This window comes from Meleagris gallopavo, chromosome 1 (assembly GCF_905368555.1).
Source record: "Meleagris gallopavo chromosome 1, MGAL_WU_HG_1.1, whole genome shotgun sequence".
NCBI classification, from domain to species: Eukaryota; Metazoa; Chordata; class Aves; order Galliformes; family Phasianidae; genus Meleagris; species Meleagris gallopavo.
In genome coordinates this window covers 108,250,920-108,276,339 of record NC_139404.1, presented here as the reverse complement: position 1 = coordinate 108,276,339, position 25,420 = coordinate 108,250,920, and the positions used below count along the sequence as shown (strand labels likewise).

The following is a 25,420-nucleotide window of genomic DNA, read 5'->3' as shown; positions in this document are numbered from 1 at the left end:
CAGAATCTAAGTTTAGCATATCACCAGCAATGCAGTTGTGTGTAATCTACAGAATCTGGATGCAGGTTTCTGGAAAGGGAGAGCCAGAGCACAGAGTGCTGTTTTCAACTCATTTCAGTCTTACTTAAGTGAAAGCAGGATGTTTCATACAAAGATAATTTCTTTTGAGGATTTTCATCTTCCTGAAGTTGGTGCTCTGGAGTGAAAGAAGAGAGAACTTTTGGTGTAAAAACTGCAACCACCACATACCGTAAAACATCCAGCAAGATACTAGCAGTTTTGAGAGCGAAGGTTTTTTTCCCCATGACAGTCTCTAAAATTAAATACGCTAAACCGATATAATAAAGATTGAAGATTGCATGAGATAAATGGGCAAAGACTGTAAGAAGTTACCATCACACAGATACCTGAGCTGCGTCATCATCAGCAGCAAACCAACATCATTGTCCATGGCTAGATAGAAATAATCAGCAAAAACATATGCTTTATCATATGCAAGCTCTAAACATGCCAATGGCCAACTGCAAATTTCTGAACCTGGCATTTGTATTTTTTTCTTTAGAATTGTACTGTATTCACTTACATTAGAAATTCATTTCCTCCTCCAAGGAGCTCGTTCACTGTTCCTTGAAGTGAATGCGTGCAGGGAGCAATCAGGAGCTTCCTGCTCTTGGCAAAGTGACGGTATTGGAGTTCAGGCCCTCAAAAGCCAGTTTGGCAGCCTGTGAACATCAAACATTTTCTTCCTGTCTTTCCATAAAGAACTCCTGAATGGATTTCTAAGGAACAAACACTGGGCACTCTCTCCTTTCCATCAGTCTATCCGGAGCCAGTGCAAACCTCATGAATGATTCTTGTTCTTCCTTTGAAAGGGATTAATGACAGAAAGACTTGAGGGTTTTCTTTTCAGAAATTATTCCATGGCAGTACTCTGCAGAGACAAGTACACATATCAGATTGTACAAGCATTTAGAGTTTCAGCCTTCATTTTATGGCAAATATCTCCCAGATGTTTACCACAGTGCCAAGGCCTACAAAAATGTAGCTCCAGAGTGCAATGAGATTGCTCCCTAAATTAAGGGACTGTGGGATTCAGCTCCCTGGAGAGCCCAGCTCTTGGCACTTCCACTTTTTTCACAAATCAAAGAGGTAGCTTTTAATCCAGGGTTCCGTTTGAGCACACATTAGTTTGTAAAGAACAAAATTCCCTTAGTGAGAGCAATTTTAGGATCGTATCTTTTTCTAAACGGGATCACGGAGCATGGTTAAGATGGGAGTCCAACCAAGCCTTGATCAAACTAACATTTCCAAAAGCAGAAACACTAAGAAATTTGTGCTCAAAAATCTTACTGGACTTTGGGGAGCAGTCCTCCTTTTTAAAAAATATTATTTTCTTCTGACCCTGCATGCAAATTTTTGTGTTGGGTATGACATTCAGTGTCTGGTTAGCCTTGTGAGTCTTCATGGAAGGTCAGACAGAGGGAGAAATGCTATCAACTTTTCAGTAACAAACACTCAGGAATGCTAACAGGAGGCGGTTTCCTAGATTGCAGAACTTTTACATGCTGTCAAAAATGTACAATGAGCAGAATTCAAACCTTGCAGGGCCTTACTTTTATTCTGCAAGACAAACATCTGAAGGAGAAACATGAACAAGCACAATTTAGCCTAGGGTCTGTTACAGCGTGTTACAGGTTCAACATGGAACATTGTAAAACACCAATGGTTAAGCCACTGGAGATTTTCTTTTAAAAACAGCTGTGAAATTGGCTATCTGTTGCTGATGAATCCAAAACACTGTGCTATTTCAAAAGAACAGGACATATTCCTAAAAGAATGATGGCCTTAATTACTCTTCTCCATTTAACTCTTCAAAAGGAGTCCAGCCATAATTGACTTGATTTTAAGCCCACGCCTTAAAACTCAAGGACTTCTTTAGTGTGAAATACTAAAGAATAATCAGAATAGTCAGAAATAATCAGGAAGGCAATATAGAGATGGCAACCTGATGTCTATCTCTCAGAAATACGTCATGGAAGGAGCACTGACTGGAGTCAGCTGCTTCATTCCAAAGTCAATTTCAGTAAAATCATTCTTATTCCAAGATAAAATTAACAGGAGTCTACAACAAATTTTGGGCTTTCTTAAACCTTCCCTCCCCCCCCCCCCCAGAAGGGTTGTTCCTACTGTGGCTCTAGTTCTCAAATAGACTATATTAATGTATGGGGACTGCTGAATCACGGCCTGAACCTCTGATTGATCACCTGAGGCGAGCAATGAGTCACCACCAGAGCACAGGTGAAGGCAATTCACCTGTGCTGCAGGAAGGGGTGGAGCCTGGCTCTACCTCTCCTAGACCCATTTAAGAGCTGACTGCTAGTGGGGAAGGATCTCTTCTGGAGATGTGCTCTGCTGGAGTTTCATAAGCAAGCCCAGGATGTGAGTAAGTGTCCTATCTTTTCTGCTTTGGTGTAATAATTATGTAGCCAAGCTCTCTGGTGTACCTCATAACTATAACATCTGTACATTTGTTAATTGTACAATTAATAACTTTGAAAGTCTCACTGTATTTCACCTGGATTTGCATGGTGAGAATAAAATGTAAAATATGCTCATGTTATTTTGTAGAATGTTGCTCAGAGAGGTGCTTTCTGCCTTCTTAAAAACACCAGACAGTATGGATCACTGAAAGGCTAATCCAGGTCCAACCTGCTTGCATGGATCACGTGAAGAGCTATTGGGGCAGTGAATCCTTAAATCATCCTATGAAATGTGTTCAGGGTAGGCAGTATGAATTTCCCTGTACAGCGCCCCAACCAAAGCAGCTTAGATCCTATACCACAGGAAGGTTGCATAACTTTAGTGGAAATGCTAAGTCATGGCCTGAACCAGTGATTGAGGACCTAGTGGGAAGGCAGGACCAACCCAAGGGAGCTCAGGTGCATGCAATGCACGAGAGTGACTGGAAGGGGTGCAGCCAGGATCCACCCCTTCCCAGACCTAAGTTACTTACAGAGAGACCAGTGAGGTGCTAGAACAGGCTGCCAGAGAGGTTGTGAATGCCCCATTCCTACAGGTATTTAAGGCCAGATTGGATGGGGCCCTGGGCAGCCTGGTCTAGTATTAAATGGGGAGGTTGGTGGCCCTGCATGTGGCAGGGGGGTTGGAGGTTCATGATCCTTGAGGTCCCTTCCAACCCAAACCATTCTGGATTCTGTGACCTCATTTAAGGGTTAGCAGTGGAGGTGAGAGCATCTCTTGTTAGAGATCCCTGCCTACCTAAGGCCTTTCAAAGGTAAGCAGCTCTTTTCCTGCATTTCTGCCTGCTGCATTTGAGCTTGCTCTCTTTCTCTGCCAAAGACTTTGCCACCCTGCTGTTATCTCATTATAGCATTACAATAATGTACTACGTTAAGTTCTATCTTGGCCCCATGACTAAACTTATAGACAAGATTTCCACCTGATGCCATATAAAATAAAAGCACATGCAATGGTTAATTTGAAGTTAAGGTTCACTGCTGTCACAATGACCTTTGCTACTGTCAAAACATTCTGCCATCTAATAACTTATGTATTCATTAAAAATGTGTAAACCTCTTTAAACATGTAACAATAACATTACTTCCACAGGACTTTAATCTGAGGGAAATTTGGTTTCATTTGTATTTTAGTTTTACTGGTGCATTTCTGAAAATTCCATGCTTCTTAAAAAAGATTTTGTATTTTTCTTATTGCTGCTGCCCAAGCACAGGACAAATCAATTCCCAAGATGAAAATGTAATATACTTTGGAATTCTTCGTGTATGTAATGCCTTTCTTCATTCTACTGGTAACAAATATGTGAAGAGCTTTTAGAGTGCCCATGTGCTATATGCTTTCCAGCACCTGGACAATTGTACTGCTGAAGTACACATTGCCCCATATTATTGCTTCAATTACCAGTTTTAATTGTTGAGGAATTACTGTGTTTGATGTACTTTGTTTCTGCTAAGCAATTTCACAGCTGCTATCTACTTTATGGCACAATTCCAAAGGTCAGTAGTTTGAGGAGTATGAACAGGTGTACTTTATAACAGCTTCATTCACTTCTGATGTGTCAAAGTCTTCACCAGAACTGGTTACTCATACAAGAGACAAAGCATTGCACATGCAAGAATGACTTCTTTGTACTTTCAAGCAGGTCCCAAGACGCTACCCTCCCATTTCCACATCTAAATTTACCCAAAATATAATGGCCACAAAAAATAAGATGGTTTATTGAAGTAGACTAAATGATCTAATGCTTAGACACCATATTTCCATTAATAATATTGTTGCAGGGGTACATAAATGACAATGGAATTTTTTCCTGCCTGTGTTCTGTCTAAGCACAGGAAATACAAGAAAGGGTGCTAGAAGCTTTCCAAGTCACAGAGCTTTGATAGAATATAAAAGATCTTACGTGCCCAATAATTTAAATATAGCTTCAACTTTTTATGTGACTGGATATTGTGCTTTTGAGTCCTCTTGAAGCTACAAAGGATTATAAACCATTAGAGCTTGAGAAATACAAAGTTGATCAGAGTTGTACTAGAAATGGAAAGATAGCTATTAAAAAAAATACTGTCTTTCAAAAGATATGCCACGAGCTTAAATTTTAATTCAGAGTATGGTTGGCAGCTTCAGAGATGGAAAAACACTATGAAAAAAGCTATGAAGAGACATCACACAGGCTAGCTCAGTTTTTCTTTTCCTGTTTTCCCCTTCAGTTAAATCTCCCCTTTAGAGAACCATTATGTCTGTGTAGTGAATATCTCAGATGTTATATTTATTTCTCCTTTATTTACGTCTGTATTCAGTGGTTACTGGAATTCTCATTATCCCAATATTTGGGGTAACTTACATTAATTAACCTGACAATGCTAACTGAACTGCATTGAGGTGATTTTCTTTGTTTGTTTGTAAGGTGGTCCTCGATGAAATTCCAGACACCACTGAAGACAATACACACTCCATATGCATATTTATAAAACATTCCACCCCTGCCATAGCACAGACATTACAATTACATGCATGAATTGCAACACATAATTACATCATCAAAATTGTAGATAAAAAACCTGACTGCCATTGTCTGCTATGATTAGTGGTCTCAGCAACACAGTACTTGCAATGGGTTCAAAGAATCCAGCATCAATTGAAAAAGATCCAGACAACTAAAATACATTTCCATAATAGGTTATATGTGATAAACAAAATAAAACCAACGTGAAACCCCAGTGTATCTTGATCCTTGATTTTTCTAAGCACACCAGATCCACCTACTGACTGTTAGCATCTATAGCCTTGGAGGAATATAGCATCTTCAACATATGGCATTGACAACCATGCAAATACAAATGTATTTATGCATATTCCACAAAAAACTTCTCACACAGTACAAGATAAACATACAACATACTTACTGTCTTGCAAGAAAATGCATTATGCTAATATATAGAATGAGATTTTAAAAAAATAGATTAATGATAACTGTTTAAACAGCAAAAACTATTAGTTTTTATCAGATGTATTCTCCAGAGCTCTATACTGAGAAAAGGAAAGAAGTAAGAGGGAAGAAAAAAAAGAAATTGGGTCCTTTGTTTTAAATGAGAGAAGACAAGAGCAAAATGACTTCCTAACATCCTGATGGCAGTATCACAAAGTTAGTGAAAGAACTGTCATGATTAGAATTAACAACCAAGACCAACCAGCACTCTACAAGGACAGAAATCTTTTGAAGAAATCTAAGTGAGCTGTGAAAGTCTGGTTTCAGTCCGGTTGCATGTAGTCCTGGCAGAGGACAGTCAGCACCAAAGACTGGTAAGAAGTAGTATTTAGCAATGCAAATGTTTTATGCCACAAAATTTAATTCTGCTCAGTGAATTAGCAAAACATTTACTAGTTCTCATAGCACAGGGTATTGAAGTAGTCCTACTTTCTCTAACCTAGGGGATCCTGGAAGGAACCAGTGGGAAGTTTCATGAAGCTCTGTTCTGGCACCAGGTTGTACTTTGGAGCTGAACTCTTATGTAGAGATCTGCTGCAAAGCCTTTGCTTTCTTTGCACAAGCAAAACTTTCAAATAAAGATTTGATGTCTGTCAATCATATTAAAAAAGTTTTTATTTTCATTTGCTTTCCCTTTCCTCATAGTTCCCCCTTGGAATATCATAACAGTCTCTCACAGAAGTACACAGTGTTCTGTACCAAAGGAAAAAAATAAACATCTGCGCATTAGTTAAAAAAAAGTCCAAATATAAGCAATGCAAGGAAACATTGCAGAAAGAAATCTTCTGGTTCTACATCAAAGCAAATACCAAACTGTTTGTACTGTCAAGTTTTACCCTGTCTTGAGAGGCACCAAGGATTTGAGAGGCATATCCTAACCAAGGATGCACAACACTGATCTAGCTTTACTACAACCAGTGGTTCATTCACTGAATGAGATCTGTTCTGGTAAAACGTGGTGATACCAGCTGCTAAAGAAGAAATCTAGGCTCCCTCTGATACTTCCAGGAAAGTCAGCACTGGAACTGGTGTGGTGGGGAGACCAGCTGGAATTATCAAAGATTTCTCCCCAGTGAGAGCATGTGAATTACAGTAGAGAAGAGGTCAGCTTACCATATGGCAAGCACAAGTCAGCTTTGGCACTTGTATTACCAAAAGTAACGTAGTGAGAGTTCTCAGCAGAAAACCCACTGTGAAGATTTAATGTATCAGTGATGAGTTGAGCAGCCACATACCTACAACTCCTGGAAAATCTTTCTTAGTTGGGTAAAGCTACCAAAGTCCAGCTCATATTAAGCAGAAACATGAGGTAATTGTTATTTGCAGAAGAAGAAACAAGATGCCAATGATGGGGTAAGATTTTAAAATACACAAATAACTAACGGAGTTTAAATTTCTGTCGTCTTTTTCCCTTCAAGCCCTGACCCGTTAAAAATAGTTTAACAGCATGAAGTGCAAGGTTTCTTAAACTGGCTCAAAAAAAATCCCAGAACAATGGAACCCTCCCCATTCCCGAATTAAATGTAAAAAGTTTATTGTGAATTATGTGGACGGTGACCATATTTTTATAGACTATACCTGAGTAGAGAGTGGATTTTATTTCTTATCAGTTAATATGCAAAACAAATATTTCAAGATACAGCTGAAGTGCTGTTAAAATAGTGATGTCTCAGGTCACAATCAGAATCTTGTATATACAATTCATATTAACTTAAAAAAATAAAGAAGTTCAAAATACCTCCAGAGAATGTTACATTTTAGCAAAATGTCCTGTACAAAAGTAGGCCACTGCTCTTGGTTTAAAAGAAACCCCTAGCAGTTATTTTCTTCTTAGCTTGTGCAGTAAGTGGTTTCTTCAGTTCAGGCTCTCTGCCTGGAGTACCTGCAGGAGACTTCAGCACTCCATGACGGGGTTTCTGTGCAGGATTGAAAGCCACACGAGAGGGTCCTTCTGGGCTCACCAAGATACTTTTGTCAGTCTTTTTAAATTCTGTTGAAAAACAAGCAAGTGAATTAAAAAAAAATGCAATTATTGGACTCATCAATTAACTGTGGAATTGTCCAACCCTGGAATTTTGCCTTAGATCCTTAAGTCCATCAGAGATAGTGGTGAAATGCATTTCTTAGCTGCGTCCCTTGGACAATGAGGTTTGTTGCAATCCACAGAAAGGTTGTGGACAATTCATTCCCTGCAGTTCCACAGGCCACCAGAGAATTAGCCTATCCCTCAGAAATAAGTGTTTATGTATCCTATAATCCAGTGTGTCTGTTATTACAGTTAATCAGCATATATCTCCAGAGACTCCTGGTTATCACTTCTGCTAGTAGATACACATTTTTGTTCTCTTTGTGCAGCTGTTACATTAACATAAATGCATACATCAAATCACACTATTCTCCATTTGAACTTGGCCTACAGTATACCTCAAAGTAACAAAAGTAGTTAAGTGATACATGCAGTTAAGTAAACGCCTTGCTCCATAGCACAGAAGTTTTAACAGGAAAAAAAACACTGTCTGCTTACAGGTGGGACACAGAAAGGGACTGGTATTTATCTACTCATTACTATAATGCATCAGAGGCAGCCAAAATAAAAGTGAAATTTTGTTGTAATACAGCCTGAGCTCCTTAGAACATCAACACCTTTGTCCTGAGAAACAGAACCAGCAACGAAGAATATGAAGTGTGTGTGCTTGAAAGGCATCCCCTGCATAACAGGAGGCTAGGGAAGGAGAGATTGTCACCACCACACTCTTCTCAATCTATGAGGCTCCATCTGCAAGTCAACAATGCAGCACCATGGAACCAAGCAAGCCTGCATTCATCACCAGGCTGAATGTCCTCAACTTCACCTTCTCCTCTGGTTAGGATGGCTTATAAACTAGTCAATGAACTGTTAATAAATACTGAGACAGAAGGAGATCAGACTAATCCTGCTTGTGAGAGATAACAAGAATTTTGGAGTGCAAATGTGTACAGTTTCCCCTTTCTTTGGTGACATGTGAGTGTCACACAGATATATCAGACTCACCAGTAGTCATGTTTTTATTCAAACCAAAGGTGACTTTTTTGGAGCCAGATGATTGCAGCTTATTCAACTGTAAAGCAAAATGAAGGCAGAAAATAAAATAAGACTTCTGAGGTAATAATATGAGTTCTTTTACCTACATCCCATCAAATCTGATGCAAAGCAGCCTACTTCCCTTACTTTGTTTAGAAGTCCTCCAATGATCTAGAATTAACATAATGATCTCTGCTAAGACAGCACAGGTTTTCTAGCCAAAAGCAAACATATTCAATTTGTAGAGTAAATGACATGCTCTAGGATCATTACATAATTTGACAACAAAGTTTTTGTGAATTAGACAGAGGGCAGTCTTTTGAAGCCTGGTAATGCTAGTCCCTGCAAGTGGAAAGAAATGGAGGCTCAGAGTCAGTTAACAGGACTGAAAATCAGTTAAGGTTTTTTTTTATTGTGAAACGAGCATCCTTTCAACAGAAAGGCATTTTTGAAATCAGTGGAGAATAAAGAAGAGACTTTGAAAATGCCTACAATTCGTTTTCTGAAATTGTGAAGCTAACTGTAGATCTGTCTGCAAGGAAACGTGACATCATCTCCAGATTTACCTGCCTGCATTAGGAGATTAACACAGACTGGAAACGACAGCATGAGTGAGGGTATGTGCTTGGTTTGGGTGTGTTTCAGGAAGGGACTTGTGGCAAGATTTAGCTGCCATTGGTGAAATCACATTACCGGAATGGAGGCTCTGGTGGAAGAGATGGTACTTCTGGCCTTCCTGAAGAGAAATGCCTTTGGTACAGTTGATTTTTCAAATTTTACAAAATCACTCCCTTGTTTTGCTTTCTTTTTCTTTAATGGCGATAAAGCAGTGCTGCTTTCCTATAAAGACAGAAGGGAAAAAATCCTCAGTACAGAAGAATTGTAGTTAATCAATACCTAGTGCAATGATCAGAGCACAGGGCTTACCACACATGGTTTTGTCAATTATGCCAAAGCTCAGAGAGAGCTGTCTGGTACTCACATAAACCAGTCATCCTGATAATTGATCTTAGACTTATCTTGACTGAAAACACAACCCAAGGTTGTGTGCTGGAACACAAAGCTCACTGCATAGCAAAGAAAAAGGACCCTGAGAAACTTTTGCCTGGCTCATCAGAATGCAAACAAAGCTTTCAGCTTCCTGTGCCTGATGCTGCCTTATAACCAGTTCAACTCTTCCACAGTACTTCTGATAGGATCAGATACATAACTAATGAACAAACTCAGCTTTAGGCTGACATGGAAATGAAACAAAAAGTCAAATACAGTGTCTGTGTACACTCAAGAAATCCAGCAAGTGTATATTGCTACTAGTCTCTTGCCTTCCCCTCAGTTTCATTGTGTTACCATTTGGTAAACCTGTCCTTGCCAGAAGGGTTGGAATAAAATGGGTCGAAGTGAATGGGATGAAGTTCAACACGACTCAGATCCTGCATTTTGGTCACAACCACCCCATGCAGTGCTACAGGCTTGGGGCAGAATGGCTGGAAGGCTGCTCTCAGGAAAAGAATCTGGGGATGCTGGTTGATTATTGGCATAACATGAGCCAGTTGTGCATCCAGGTGGCAAAGAAAGCCAAAGGCACCCTAAATTGTATCAGAAATAGTACAGCCAGCAGGAGCAGGGAAGTGATTGTCCCTCAGTACTCAGCTCTGGTGAGGCCACATCTTGAATACTGTGTTTGGTTTTTGGGCTCCTCACTACAAGAAAGACTTGGAGGCCCTGCAGTGTGTCCAGAGATGGGCAACAAAGCTGTGAGGAGTCTGGAGCACAAGTCTTACAGGGAGCGGCTGAGGGAACTGGGATTGCTCAGTCTGGAGAAAAGGAGGCTCAGGGAAAAACTTTTAGCTATCTACAGCCTGAATCTGATGGAGGTTGGGGCAAGGTGGGGATGAGCCTCTTCTTCCAAGTAACAGTGATAACATAAGAGGGAATGGCCTCAAATTGCACCAGGGGAGATTCATGTTGGTTATGAGGAAAAATTCCTTCTCTGAAAGAGTTGTGAAGCACTGGCAAAGGCAGCCCAGGGCAGTGGTGGAGTCACCATCCCTAGATGTCTTTAAGGTAGCTGTAGTACTTAGGGACATGGTTTAGAAGGCAATATTAGTGGTTGGTAAATGGTTGGATTAGATGATCTCAGTGCTCTTTTCCAGCCTTAACGATTACACGATCTTTAAGGTCCCTTCCAACCCAAGCCATTCTATGATTCTATGAAAGCTATCCCTTTCAACCCAAGGCAATTCTCAGGATCTGTAATTTTGGTGCTAATGAAATGCACAGCTTCAGAGCGTCTCAACATGTTGTCTGTGGGCATCAAATGCCTGTGAACTACTGTGAGGCTCATCTGCACTTTACAGTGATCTACAGATGTGAAATTCCTAGAACAATTTGCAGCCACGCTGTGGAAAATGTTCATGGGGATACAGCTTCTGTCAATTTGCTTTAAGACAAAGTAGAACTCTTCTAGCTTCCTGAATTCTGAAGACAACCATGAAATAACACTGAATGTGCTCGTTTTTCTTCCTTCTTTCCTTTTTGATATTTGAAGATCATTTCTTAGGTGGGTGTATTATCTTGTGAAATTAAGATCCAAAACATGCCCCTTGTAATTCCTGGGCAACAGACAAACGTTACCTAATTAAAATTAGGAAATAAAATAACATTTCTCTAATGATGAAATTTAAAAGAAAAAAAAAAAAAGGCAAAGCCTAATTTCCTCCAAAATTATGCATCTTAGCTAATGCTCTGCAGTGAGAAAAACAGTTTACTTACTGGATTAAGAATTGCTTTGGTTCTTTCCTTCTCAGTGCTTTATCATAAAGAAATAGGAAATGTTGAAACTATGTTAACATCATTTTCAGTAATGTTTCAAAATGCATTTTTCCTCACTTGGAGTCTGAATGATTATATCACATATGAATTGGCACTACTTAACTGATCATACACTTTTTTTTTTAATTAGACATGGAAGTCAAACAGAAATGAGCTAACGGATTAGTAACATGCACTTGTTAATCAGAGGAACTCAGTTGTTTTGTATACCACATTTAATTTATGTTTTATGAATTTTCTATCCTGTGAAGTGGGAATGACAGAACACTTCCGATAATACAATTGAACCCATAAGTGCTTAAGGGTGAATGTACAGACAGAAAATGAATGGCTAAAGGGATTTCAGAGGCAAGAGACAGAATAATATTCTCTCTCAACAACGCCACCAAAAACATACAGTGCAAAATACTTTTGGACTCTCAAATTGCTGAAATCTACCTTCATCGCCAAAAGAGAATGGGAATGGAAGGTGCAGGGGGAAAAAAATGAACTTGTTCCCAAACTGCAAAACTACACGTAGTAAGAACAGTACAGTCATCAGACCTTCCTAGCAAAAATACAGCCTGACTTTTGTGAGAAACTAGATCATTCTCAAAAGTGATTGTGCAACCACTGATGACACTGAAATTCCCAGTGCCATACTATCTGTTCACTCCTTTCTGCACTCTTTTCACTAACAAGGTGCAGAAGTGAGTTAGCAAAAGTAGCCATGATTAGGGTTATTGAAAGAAATATCACAAGGAGCTTATACTAATCCAAGTATATGGTATTGCTGCTGAACTAAAAACAATCCATCTTGGCATCCCCATCTTTTTGCCAAGACACGGCAAGATTGCAAACATGCTTGTTCAGAGACCCAGTGCAAATCAATAATTAATTCAAAGGGGGAAAAAAAAAAAAAAAAAAAAAAAATCAAACAAACAACCCTAGCCAACTACAAAGACAACTCTATGCCCTAACCAACCAAGTTTCAGTTGAATTCTTTCACAGGAATAGCTGGCACAGGCTCTAATGTTATAATGTAAAAAGGTGCAAGAATGTAGCAAGGGTGAGAGGATTCTTGGGAAATTGGTCCTTTTGGTAACTGTACAGGCCAGATGTGAAAAATAGCCTGGAAGTTTGGGAAGAGGGCAAAAGGGAGGGGAAAAAAAATGAAAAATAGATCTACAGACCTCCTTTCTACTTTTCTTGCATGCAGTCTCCAGAATTCCATTGCCTTCAACAGAATTTAATACGTCTTTAATTTTTCGCTTCTTTTTCAAGGTTGCTGCTTTCTGGTTGGAGACCTTAATCCCTTCTGGAGCAACCAGCTTTGTCTTTTTCTTCAATTTGACCTTTCTGGAGGGTTCAGATTCAGAGTCCACGTCTCCTGACAGTGGGTCTTCCTTGTTGGATTTCAAGTCTGTCTGCTGCAAAAAGTTCTCCCCATTAACCAAAGTAGACCCTGCTTTTTGTTTCTTTTTCCCAGCCTTGGGAATTAATGGTGTGACAGACGGCTTGACATCCTCTGCCTTGTTGGCATTAGCTGGACCATTTTGACACTCCAGCTTTCCAAGAACATTTTGCCCTTTTGGATTCATTTTCTCTGACTGAATCTTTTTACTCTGCTCTGTGTCAGTTTGACTGCTCTGTGCAGAGATGCTGTGCTTATCTCTGGTGTCACTTACTGCTTTTCTGACCTCATTTATCTCATTAACTAGCAATTTCTTCTTCTTCATCTTATTATTTTCTGACATCTTTCCCAGGTTAGATTTAAGAGATCCAGATGTTACAGCTACTCCCTCCTCAGAATTTCCATCGGTTGTTCCAGAATCAGCAGGTGGGCTCTCCCTTATCTTCCTTTTTTTCCTCCTCTTCTGTGGAACTGATGTCTCCTTTGCACTTGATGTCTCTTGTTCATCCTTCCCCGAGCCTACCCCAAAAGAATGCCATACAACACAAATGTGAAACAAAAAGGTACATACAGCAAATGAGTTCTGGTTAGTCCATTTTTATTTTTATTTTTTCTCCTAGAACATATAGACATAATATTTTCTTGTTTTACTGTTATAGCTGCTCAGGACATCGCATTCCCTGAACTCCTAGCCTAATTAATATTTTGCTGATCTTGCCTTGTCACAGCTGACTTCTAAACCATTCCACAGGGGAACAATATTCCGTACAGAAGCAATGTTAGAAAGAGTTATTATCTACCTATTAATCCCAGAAGAAGGGCAACTCAGGGGTTCAGTAATTTAGTGACATATTTTTGGTATGATTCAGCTTCAGCCATGTCAGTATTAGACATACTGCTATAGACTTGTTCCTGCTTCTTAGAAGCTTTTTTCACCTGTCCAGAAGCTCCACCAAATTCCTATATTCTGACATCCTCTTCCAGGTATACTGACATGTTTCTGTTTTTCTACAGTAAGTGAACTGCTCAATGGAGTAATGCAAACAACTGCTTTCAGTTCTGCTTTTGATCAAAATTGAGGTGATCTTCACCTCAAAAATGAGAAACAAAATTCCCATCACTATTGAACAGACCTTAATTTCACTTTTAATCTTCACTGCAATACAAATTAGTGTGCTCTAAATGACAGTTTATGCCTTCTTCAGAATTGCAGTATCTGATACTTTGTGTTATTGGACAAGTGATCATAGATCATCTCTCTTAGAAAGGTTGACCTTGCCTTACCTTTTCCTTTTTCCAAACTGTTTTTCTCTGAAGGTTTAACAACTTTTTTCTTTCGCCTTCCTCTGCTGAATGTATCATCGTCTTCATCTGTAGAAACATCTTCAGGGAAATCTTGGGGGAAGATTCCTGTTGAGGGGAAAGGATAAGGTATCTGAAAAGCAGCAGTATTTTCTGTGTTGCTGTTCATATACAGCATAATTCCCAAAGAAAGCAGATCAACTCACTGTTACCCATTCAACTCAAAACAAAATCCTACCACTGATTCCTTTTTGATTAAGTAAAAATAACAATCTTTCATTTAAGGACAAAGGGCAGGGTTGGGGAAATTGTGAAGGGGATTTGGCAATCTTACAAAAAACATGCAATTAGTCTTAGTGAAGTTAAAGGAAAAAGCCCACAAGCCTACAGTATTCTTCAAAAGCAGCTTAAAAAACAACAACAAAGATTTGCAAGCCCCACATTGCATGGGGATCATTATATATTCTTTAACTGAAAGAAACTCTGCTCAATCCTTACCTTCTGCTAAATCCTGGAACCTGGTGGTAAGAAGGAAGGGAGAGAAGGAAGAACAAGTCAGCATTACTGATTTAGTACCAATTGCAACACAAGTAGCATAGCGTCACTGTACTCATTATAATCCTGTGATTTTACAAAGGAAGTTACAAAATGCTTACTCCAGAAGAGATCTGTCAAAATGGAAAGTCTTGAGAAAAGAAGAATTCAATGCTCCTGTAACAATAATTTGTGTCACATATAATGAAATGTGACATTCTGCAAGACACAGCCACCCCGTGCAGACAAACCACAGTTGCCAATGAGGAACAGCAGCACAGGCTTCATCAGGCACCTGCCAGGTAAGCCTTCCTTTGTGACACTGTCACCAGAACAAGAGGGCGAGGGGAAACTGAAGTAATTTAAGACAAGATAGTACATGCAAGGTGTATTTCAACAGAACTCACTTTTTGACCAGCTTGTACAGACGCTTTCTGTTAAGGGCAGGTGTATTTTTCTTGCTTGCCAGTTCAAAGAGTTTGTCAGCAACAGCCTTATAATCAAACTGTTGGAAGAAAGCACAATATGGCTTTTCTTAGTAAACTTATCACGCAAGATAACCCAATGAGACTAACATTAACATCGATTCAAGAATAAAGACTGACTTCCTTTAAACCCAAGGTAATTTTCTTTTGAAATGTACACCTTCTTCACACATTTCTACTCATTTTTAAAGGTGTTTGTAGTCAGTATCATTTCCTGAAGCATTTCTAACCTTAATTCTTATTGATGAAAAAAGCTTCAGAACTCCCCAAAATACTTAGTTAAGGACCAGATTTAAAGTATACCATTTCTTGTTTAAAAGCTACAGATGGGTGAAGAATATCTGCCTGAATGTGCAAGATTGGTGCATCCTTCAAAAACACTACACTGCACTGGAAGTAAGCCTAGAAAACACAAATTGCAACGTGTTACTCTCTTACTTTTGCTCTTAGTGTCAATAAAACTTATGGTGACTTCTTGACCATCCACAATGATTTGGCTTTTACCACACATTTCTGAACTTCTGAAATAGGAAAGGAAGAGCAAAAGGAAGAAGGTATAGTAGAGGAGAAAGAAAGAATCAGGGAATAGGATTAAAGTTTTATAACATGTTTATCTGATTCATACTCTATTTCTGTACATGTTGAAATAAAAAAAAGCAACAACAAAAAAGAAAACACAGAGGGGATATTGCTAACAAAGAAAGCAAGCCACAAACCTGAAGAACAGGCCCGATACTATCATCAGCATTTTCATATGCATCCTCTGTTTTTTCAGCGCTCTGTGCTGATTTTCCTGACAAACGTCTATTTGCTGTTAATAAAAGGTAAAACCAAGACACTGAATATTAATGTTTAGTTTGTAAAAACAGACACCAAGCACTACTCTCATATAGCAGAAGATTAGCTGCAATTTTCTTCACACCACCTTGTGAGCCTGTCCTGCTTTAACTGCTTTAGGTCACCATGATGCAATACACAATAATGTCATTATCTGAGAACACAAACATAGCTGAAACAAAAACATACTTGCTCTGTTTTTTGTTTTTTTTTTTCCCCCATTTATTTTTAGTTCCCTCAGAATGCCAAAACCACACACTGTCTTTTAAAAAGTTCTGAATATTCAAGAGCCAAAGGCCAGACTGGATTATGTAGCACTGCTGTAGAAAGCTGGTATAGTTTGTTTTTATAGAAACCATCCATTATTGTGACATGTTCTTGTGGAATCACTTTATTTAAGCACATCAGAAGGAAAATGAGGAAAAAGACAATCACTTTCACATCACTCTGGACATGTGTTTGAGTGGTTCAGTGCAGAAATGTATTTTTAAGAAATAGTTTTAAAATCTTATTATTACTAAGGATACTCATAACTTTGCCCTCACCTTTGGTTTTAAGCATCTCTTTCTTTCCCTGTTCATCATCTTCAGACACATCGTCCTCATCACTGCTGCTTTCCAGTTCTTTCATTAGGTCTTCAATGGCATACGGGGACTGATCCACAATGATCTCAAAGATACCACTGGCTACAGCATGCATCACAGAAGGACTGTGTTAAAAGAGAGTAGGAATGAGAGTTGAGAAGCAGAAGCATGTTCTTTTCTGTGGAAATTTGGGGGACACAAGGAAAAAGAATAACAAGGAACAAAGAGAAAGAGCACCTAGCTCTACAGATGGGAAAAGTCACCCTATTAATTTCTAAAAAGCAGTCCTTAAGATCTAAATAATCATGGCTAGTAGGTGTGTTGCTAACATTCCCCTCTTAAATTTCACAATGTTTACATGCTGCTTTACATTACATTGCTGAAACAGTCCAACCTACTCACCTGTTCTACGCATGCTAGAAACAAAACCAACCAACACAGGTTGACATGTTTTTTTTATCAATCTATAAGGATTACTTACACATTTTATAAACATAAATTATCCTCAAGGGATTACGCACACAGTAAAACACCCTTCTTTCTCTACGTTCTGAAGTTACGCCACGGCTTCTCTTGTTTATTTGGACATGGTGAGGTAGAATGTCTTAATTCTTAACAAGTATTTATCCTTTCATTAAACTTACTCTTTTGATTTGGCAACGAAATTGCAGAAAGGTTCAATGAACTTGAGACTCTGGTCTGCTGTGAGCTGTATGATTAGAAAGATAAAAGCAGTTAGCACAGGAAACATATGTGCATTCAAATTCATTACACATTTGGTGTGTGTTTGTGTGTGATCATCTTTATCATCTTTAAGAAGTTGTGCCAGTGTCTTTCAGCATACTCTCTAATTCCAACTGACAGGAATATCCAGTGGCTTTTTGTTACCACTGCTACCACTAACTTTCAAATATTCTCTGGAAGCATTCTAAAATTGCCAACAGCTTTGCAAAATTTAACTGAGGAGAAAAATACAATGAGTGAGGCTTCGTATTTCAGAAATAGAAAAATGAGATGGAGAAACCTTAGGTAGTTTGGTGCACATTCACAAAGACAGACTGTGACATGAATAAGATCTGGCTTTTCTTTAACCTGCCAGCCCACACCACGACAGTCAGCTACAGTACTATTACAGTACTCCTGAAATACCACTTTCCTAAACTCAGTTTATCACCTGTAACTTCAAGCAGTCTTCAAGACTAAATCCCCATGATCGCTATTTGTGGGGCTGTCATTATGGAGCTTACAGATATTATATAGGCTCCAACAGCAGATTGGTCTCTCACCCTCCACCATCTGGAACAATAAAAGTGGCAGGCAAGATCATATACAACGATTTGCAAAGAATACAAATGGAAAGCTGCTGTTTCCTCCATTGCTACGGTAAGTATCAGATTGAAGAAATAAGGAGGAAAACGTGCACAAACCTAGAACTAAGCATGGGGCAGCAGGCAGCTCACCCTAGTGGAATAACAAGAAAACTACAGTTTGGAAGAAGTTCAGCAGCAACAGGCTTTTGGTTGCTGCAAAACTGTGGCACTGAAACAGAAAGAGACAGCGATCCACAGCAAAGACAGACCTACGTCATCATCAAAACGAGCAACTAAATGTGAAGGGTAACTTGCTCACTGCACAGGTCCAAAGCTTCACAATAAAAAATGACAAAAAATAAAGGAACTTTGACAGCTTACTTTCTTCCCCTGTGTAGGTGCATTATAGAATCAGCCAAGAGCAGGCTGCAGGCTCATTTTTGCAAAAGCAAGGATTGGCAACTGTGTTCTTGAGGGGAAAAACAATTTAAGTCCTTTCGGAGAAACAAACAATTCAGAATGGCATAACTCTTCCACTGCTATTTCCAACCTAAATTGGAAGCTCTGTATGTACCACTACTCAAGGACCTAAATTACTATATTCTCACTTTCTACACTAAGACACAAAGAAAGTGAAGGCGTAAATTGTAGTAAGTCACCTTCTTCATGCTTATTCAATGCTGCTGTGTTATATTTAAAACTCTTAAACATATATAATGTAAAAAAATCGTATTTCTTTTAAGGTTCTCCATGCTATATTGACATTTATCAGGAATACAATGCATTTTCTAACCTCCTTTGCACCAACTTTAGCCAATTCTTGCAGATAGATATCAATGAAATGGAACTTTATCCCTTTGGGAGTATTGCTGTCTGGGTCCATGACTTCCTTCATTAGTAGCTGCAATAGCATTTCACTTAGGCTACAAGAAAACAGAAAAAAGAGGAAAAAAAAGAGGAAAAAAAAGAGCAAGATATTAATATTCAATTGTTCAGGTTCTGTTTGCTTTGAAAAGAGACCCAAGTCATTCACAGTTTTACCAGTTCTTAAGGTGGCTGTTCAACACAAGAAACAAATTCTACGGTGGATTTTCACATCTTAAAGAACAATTAAAAAAAATCCACATACAATTAGAACTGCTTGCAGTCTAGATTATTTTGTCACATCATACAATCCACTCAGCACAGTTTGCTACAGTGGAATTCACAGTTTTAAAATTCACTTGAATATGGACTGAACTTTATTATGCTACATGACTGATGGACAGGACGTTTTGAGCAGGGCATTCCTGAAGACCCAAATGTCATCCTTGATGAGTGACATCTCCCACTCCTCATTTTATGAGATAACTTTCATTTTGGTGTACATCCAACAATAAAATTTAACACTGATCCTTCTCAAACTCATTTCCGTTGTTCAGACTTTGTCTTCGTTAAAGCATACTATTCACTAACCCTTATAGCAAAACAGTGACCCGTGAGCATTGACCAAATGCAAAACTAGGATAAAATAGAGAGGCTGACAGGTACATTCCTATTTTCTTTACATTCTCATTTCCTGTTCCCATGAAATTATGCTCTCCACACTCCAGAAGGTAAAAGACAGATAAACATAATACTAGGCTATCACTTTACATCAAGACTTCAAAGACTGCCATCAGCTTAAATGCAGAACAAGCTTACAAGTGGCAGAAAACAGAGCAGGATAACTGCAATCACTTGCATTTTATGGCGTATGGGAGAAACAGAAACAAAATCACGAATGTAAATTGGCTTCCTGTTGCATACAACAAGGGCAGGTTCCAGATCTGTCTTATAAAAAGGCAAGTCACCATGATTAAGTAGAATAAATAAAAATTAAAAAAAGAAAAAGCTACAACCAATAAGAAACACATTATAATAAAAAAGTTCATTTTCTGTGTTTTTCGTGATGTTGACTCACAGTCTAATCCCTCCACAGAAGAAAATTCACTGCTAGTTCTCCTGGCTAGATAAGGAAGATCTGGTAAACCACATTATATATTTGAAAGTCTCATGTATCAAGACTCCTTTCTAAGCTACGTATTGTAACTGATATAGAAAGCAAATAAGTCTTAGAGCTGAGGCTTCATGGCAGCGCTACCTGTGAAGAAAAAGGATCTATTAAATGAAAATATATTTTGCAAAAATAAATTGGTTAACTTCCCTACAATGCAATTACATTCAGAAATCTGCTTACCTTTCATCCCAGTCATTTCTTTTCAGCACTTCAAAAGATTGCCTCAAAATCATACGGATTAGCTGCAAAGTACAAAATCTGTTACAGGTGTTCATGAAAATGGATAAGAGTTAGTGTGACTGTAACAGGAATAGAATTCTTAGTGAAGCTCTTCATAGCACAAGATGGAAAGCTTCCTCCCCCGAACATTTTGACAGACTTGTCTATCATGTCAAGCAATGTGCACTGAGGTTCAAATGGCAATAAAGTATTTTCATATTTCAAGCCCAACAAAATCAATGACCGCCTCTACTGTACAGCTTTCTTCAGCTCCATCACCCTGATTTCCTCATTAAGTGCTGAAAGACCTAAAAACCCCGACAACTTGAACAAGCTGGAGACAACAGTGAAAACAGATTATAACAATAATCATTTAATTGACAAGAACCTTTTTCTAAGAGACAGCCATGTGTAAAACAAATGCATTAACCTGATTCAAACACTGAAGCATCTTCTTTCTCCTAACATTGAGAAACAAACAGTAGCAACAAACGTGCCAGCAATTACTTCATTTGGAACAAAAAGATTAATTTTGTTCTTTGCAAAGACAGATCTTCTAAGAGTGTTCTTTCAATGATCTTGCTATCTGTTTTAATATAGTGTTTCCTCCAGAAAGAATTCTGATAGCTGAATGTGCTATGGTGGATACCTTAGGAGTGGAAAGTTGGCATTCTAGTGACAACAGGTTTGTTAAATGGAATCATAAAAAAGTCTTTCAACAGCCCGCTCTAAATCACTGATCTTGATGCAGTGTCTGCTGAGACAGTATTAATATGCAGTGAGAGCACTTATGCATGAAATCAGCTTTCTTCCTAAGAAGTTCTCTCAGTGTAATCTACGAGAAACATCACTGTGATATAAAGGATGGTAAACAAAAAAAAAAAATAACTCTCAGCACGACATAAACTGTAATGACTTTTAAATTTGTGACAGTGTGCAAAAGCCTTTAAAAGAAGTATGTTTTGCAATGAATAATGAAAATAGTCACTTGTCTTCTCTTAAAACATACACAAATGTATGTGCTGGATGCTGCCTTCCAGCACGCCACCATATTCTACACATAATAAAAAAAAAAAGTCAATATTACCATATAGTACTTATCGAGACGTAGATTGTCTATTCCATTCCACTCACGGCTCATAGTTTGCCAAAATGTTCGAATGAACAAGTGTTCTGCAAAAGAATAAAAAAAAAAGATTTGTAACTGCTTGTCTGGCACGCAGGTTTCTTCTGTTAAACTGAAAATCTCAAGAAATCACTTCAAGATGAGGGAGAACTGCATTTCCCTAAGGATTTGCCCAGTGACTGAGGTAGATCCGTGGGTAGATATGCTTGAGTCAGGTATGCATCCACTAAACAAAGCAAGAATTGGCACACAGCTACTTTTAAAGACAAGCACAATTACAGTGACAGTTGAAATAACAGTTACTGAGGCTGAGCTTTGTACCTATGCATTTTCAAGCATATATGCACAAGGTCGAGCATTCATTTCTACACATGCTAGTTTAGGCACTGACCAAGAACTCCATTTCAAGTGGATTTTGTATATTTTGTGCTTAACGGCTCATGAAACAAGGTTGGGTTTGAGCAGGAAATACACAGAACAGCAAGGCAAGGGGTTAAGTTTTCTCTGGCATCCACCTGGCAAAAATCTCACCTTTCTCACACTGGAGGGACAATCCTTCCCCTGCAACAACCCAAAATAAACTGCATCTGATCCAGGGTCTAGATACTTTCCTAAATGCAATCACATATACCAGCTGGATAGCCAGCAAAGGAAAAAACAAAGTTATGATCCAGATCTGTCTCTACCCTAGGACTGTGAAAGTAGGCTCAAAATCATCAAACATTAAAGCACCTTGAGAGGAGTCAGATAATTAAATAGTACTTACGAGCCTCTGTATTCTGAATCACATGGATAAGTTGTGAAATGTTATTTGCAAGTTCCTCCTAAATGTAAACAAATACAGTTAGTATAGTGTATTTCAGAGCTTGGTCTCCTCACTACACTTTCAACAAGAAAACAGCCAGAAATAATGAAGAAACATTCCTCAAAAAACATTCTCTTAACAACTGCTTTTGTACCATAGTTTGTACTGGGATTAGGTTAGTTACAAGGGAGAATTCAAGGCTACGAAATCCTGTTTTACCAGTTCCCTGCACAAATCACCCTTTTGACAGCAAGACTGAAGTAGGAAAAGAATAATCCAACGTATCTGAATTAACACGTGATGTAAAACTTTTGGGGTACTCTTCTCATGTAGCTTAAATGTAGGTACACCTCTGTATTATTTATGAGATAAACAGAGAATAAGCATTATTTAGGAGGTGAACTCATTTATGAGAGAAACTATTTGAAGCCTGATTAAGTGAGGTTACTAAGATTTCTACCCCAAAACTAGCATCTTTTGAAAACAGGTAGACAAATCAAAGGAGGGGGCAAAGAGTTGGTAATAGAGGAAATATCACCAAACTCCTCATACTAAGGAACGTTTGGATTTTGTGTTGAGGGACATGGTTTAGTGAGAACTATTGGTGATAGGTGGATGGTTGGACTGGATGATCTTGTAGGTCTTTTCCAATGTTGGTGTTTCTGTGATTCTAACAAAAAATAGGAAGTATGAAACTTTCAAACTCAGCGAACCAAAGGTTGTACGTATGTTGAAGTTGCAGGTAAGGGCAATCTGCTGTTACTGCTGTAGTTCCATCAAATCAGTGCACTTCGTAGCAATACATATTTCATCCAGAAGGTAAATAGTTACATTTGCTTTTGAAAGGATGACTGCAAACACCACATGGTCCATGTGGTGAGGAACACTGACTTAGTCAACTCTACTGAATGTGCCCTGTTAGGGCAAGACAGAACAGTGAGAAAGACTCACTAAAGTCATTTTCACTATTCTGAAGTAGTATGTCCTCATAGCACATTTTAGAAGACACCCACTCAGACAAACTTAACTATACCTGTAGCAGTGGTTTATCCTGCATCCACATACAATAGAACAGTCCCTTCCATATTTTCAGCAGTTCTTCCTGGCTGAAGCCACCTAGGGTACAGAATAAGTGTGAATGAAAATGAAACATCCCACACTTCCAATGTTTTCAAGCAGCTCTCTTTCTTCTTGCTTCCCTCTATTTCCCATTTTTTCTTTCTTTTTGTCATATTCTTATGGGCAAATACTGATTCCTACAATAAGCAGACTATCTGGACAACCACTTGGGACAGTTCAATGATTTCATGGCTTTAAGATTTTATTGCGTGCCAAAGTAACAAAGACTTGAAAGAAATCACAGAGGTGAGAGATGAACACTACAGTAAATCTGATAAATCTGTCTGCAGTTAAGCTTTGTTCCCTCTGGCACATTGCTAGCATCTAGTCTGAGATGAGAGCATCATCTCCAATTTTGAAAGAGATGACTAAGTGCAAAACTTAGAATACAGCTGACTTAGTCCCTCCAATTATCAGCCCAGAATAGCATCCTCTTCTCTTACACAGTGCAGTGGAACTACCAGGTCAAAGCCTGAACTAATGGTTGAGCACCAGGTGAGGAGTGGCTAACCTAGGGAGCTCAGGTGCAAGCAATGCACCTGAGAGAGAGAGAAGGGCTAGAGCCTGGATCCACCCACTTTCATTAAACTGTGAGCAGCATCCCTCTGGATAGAGATTGCCTTTCTTTCAAGCTGTTGCTGGTTGTCAGAAGAGTTGAGTCAGTTTTCCTTCTTTATCACCTGCTATTGCTTTGTAGTGCCTGTATCCTATTCGTTGCCTTTTTCTGCCATACACAAGGAATGGATTTTAAGAGTGGATTGATCAGAAAAACAATAGGACCACTTCTGAAAAATAACGTGCTTATCCAAGTTCATCCACACACACGTAATGACTTCAGAGATCCAGTGGTTCTATGCTTCCTCTGGAATTTAACTTCACTGAAGTGAAGTGAGGCTCTTGCTCTTCAGAAAGGTTCCCTGCCATGGCTAATAACATACCCTAGCATAGATCATACTGAACAGTCCATGGCCTGTGTTCTGCCTTCCTACGGACCATGAGACGAAGTCAACAGGAACTCTGGTACCTCATTCAAAAGTTGGCAAGTTCTTTATTGTTCAACTGAAGGACTCTAGCTGGCTTACCTGATGTGTGAATCTCATCTCCAACAAAGCACTGTACAGATATATGCCTACTTACTCATAAATAACTTGAAAATAAAAAAAAAGCTCTTCCTGAACATAACACTCTTTTTTTCAAGTCCAAATCAGCTACTTTTGTTTTAATATTTTTAGCTAGAACTTTACTTGAGAGTTGAGAGCAAATAAATCAAAGAGCACTGGAAATCAGTTGCTTTGCTTTCCTCCTTTTTACATTTCACGGTGGGTTGATCTTTATATGCAAAAGCTTCACTGACTGCTTCCCTATGGTGGTTTCCTAATATTTTAAGGCATTAATTAACATGCCTTATCTGCTAGTGAGGAAGCTCCTATCCACCTGAGAGTTTCCACAAACTGGGAGGAATCTACACTTTGCAGTGAGACTGAATATAGAGATATAAAAAATATGAATATAAAGATGCTACATCTAGCATAGGAAATGCACCAAACTAAAACAATCTGAACTTGAGAGGGGCAGTGTGTACAGTTGCTTGCTCTTACTAATCCCTAGACATCTCCTTCTATTTATTTATAGGAACTGTCAGGAAGAAAGCCCTGGGGTGTGTTAAAAAGTGTGGCCAGCAGATCGAGGGAGGTGATTTTCCACCCTCCCACCCCCCTGCTCTGCCTTGGTGATGGTCAGGGGCCCGGAGCACCCCCCTTATGAGAAAAGACTGAGACACTTGGGACCACTTCCTCAGCAGGCAGCAAAGCATAAAACCACACGCTTCAACTCCCGCGTATCGCGAAAAAGATGCATAAAGGATAAAACAATTAAAAAAAAAAAAAAAAAAGGAGGAAGCAAAGAAGCGAGCCCCGATCCCCACAGAGAGGCCTCAGCGCAGGCCCTCCCCACACGTGCCCCGCCGCCCCGTACCGCCCGGGCGCTGTGTGCGGAGGCTGATGTAGCCCCGCAGCTTCTTCACGGCGCGGTCCCGGATTCGCTTCTCGTTGGCGGCCAGCCGCTGCGCGAACTGGATCTCAGGAGCTTGAGCGGCGGCGGGAGCCATGGCCCGGCAGCACCCCACCGCACCGCGCCGTGCCACCGACACTTGGGCGCACGCTGGTGACGTAACCGACAGCGCCGTCGCCTTTTCTCTGACGTCATCCCCCTGGGGGGGCCGGTCGCTATGCGGGAGGACAGTTGCGCG

General features: G+C 39.3%; 1 protein-coding gene across 1 annotated transcript; it reads right to left on the bottom strand.

Moving 5' to 3' along the window:
- Window positions 1-4,229: 4,229 nt before the first annotated feature.
- Window positions 4,230-25,365, bottom strand: RRP1B (ribosomal RNA processing 1B). The gene is made up of 16 exons (XM_003202970.5): window positions 25,147-25,365; window positions 23,087-23,169; window positions 22,015-22,072; window positions 21,210-21,295; window positions 20,084-20,145; window positions 18,659-18,788; window positions 17,200-17,264; window positions 16,517-16,680; window positions 15,851-15,945; window positions 15,057-15,154; window positions 14,614-14,633; window positions 14,098-14,223; window positions 12,593-13,332; window positions 9,282-9,428; window positions 8,559-8,625; window positions 4,230-7,517 (listed from the first exon to the last, which is right to left on the bottom strand). The coding sequence occupies exons 1-16, from the start codon at window positions 25,277-25,279 to the stop codon at window positions 7,327-7,329; spliced, it is 2,265 nt and encodes a 754-aa protein (XP_003203018.3). The 5' UTR covers window positions 25,280-25,365; the 3' UTR covers window positions 4,230-7,326.
- Window positions 25,366-25,420: the final 55 nt, after the last annotated feature.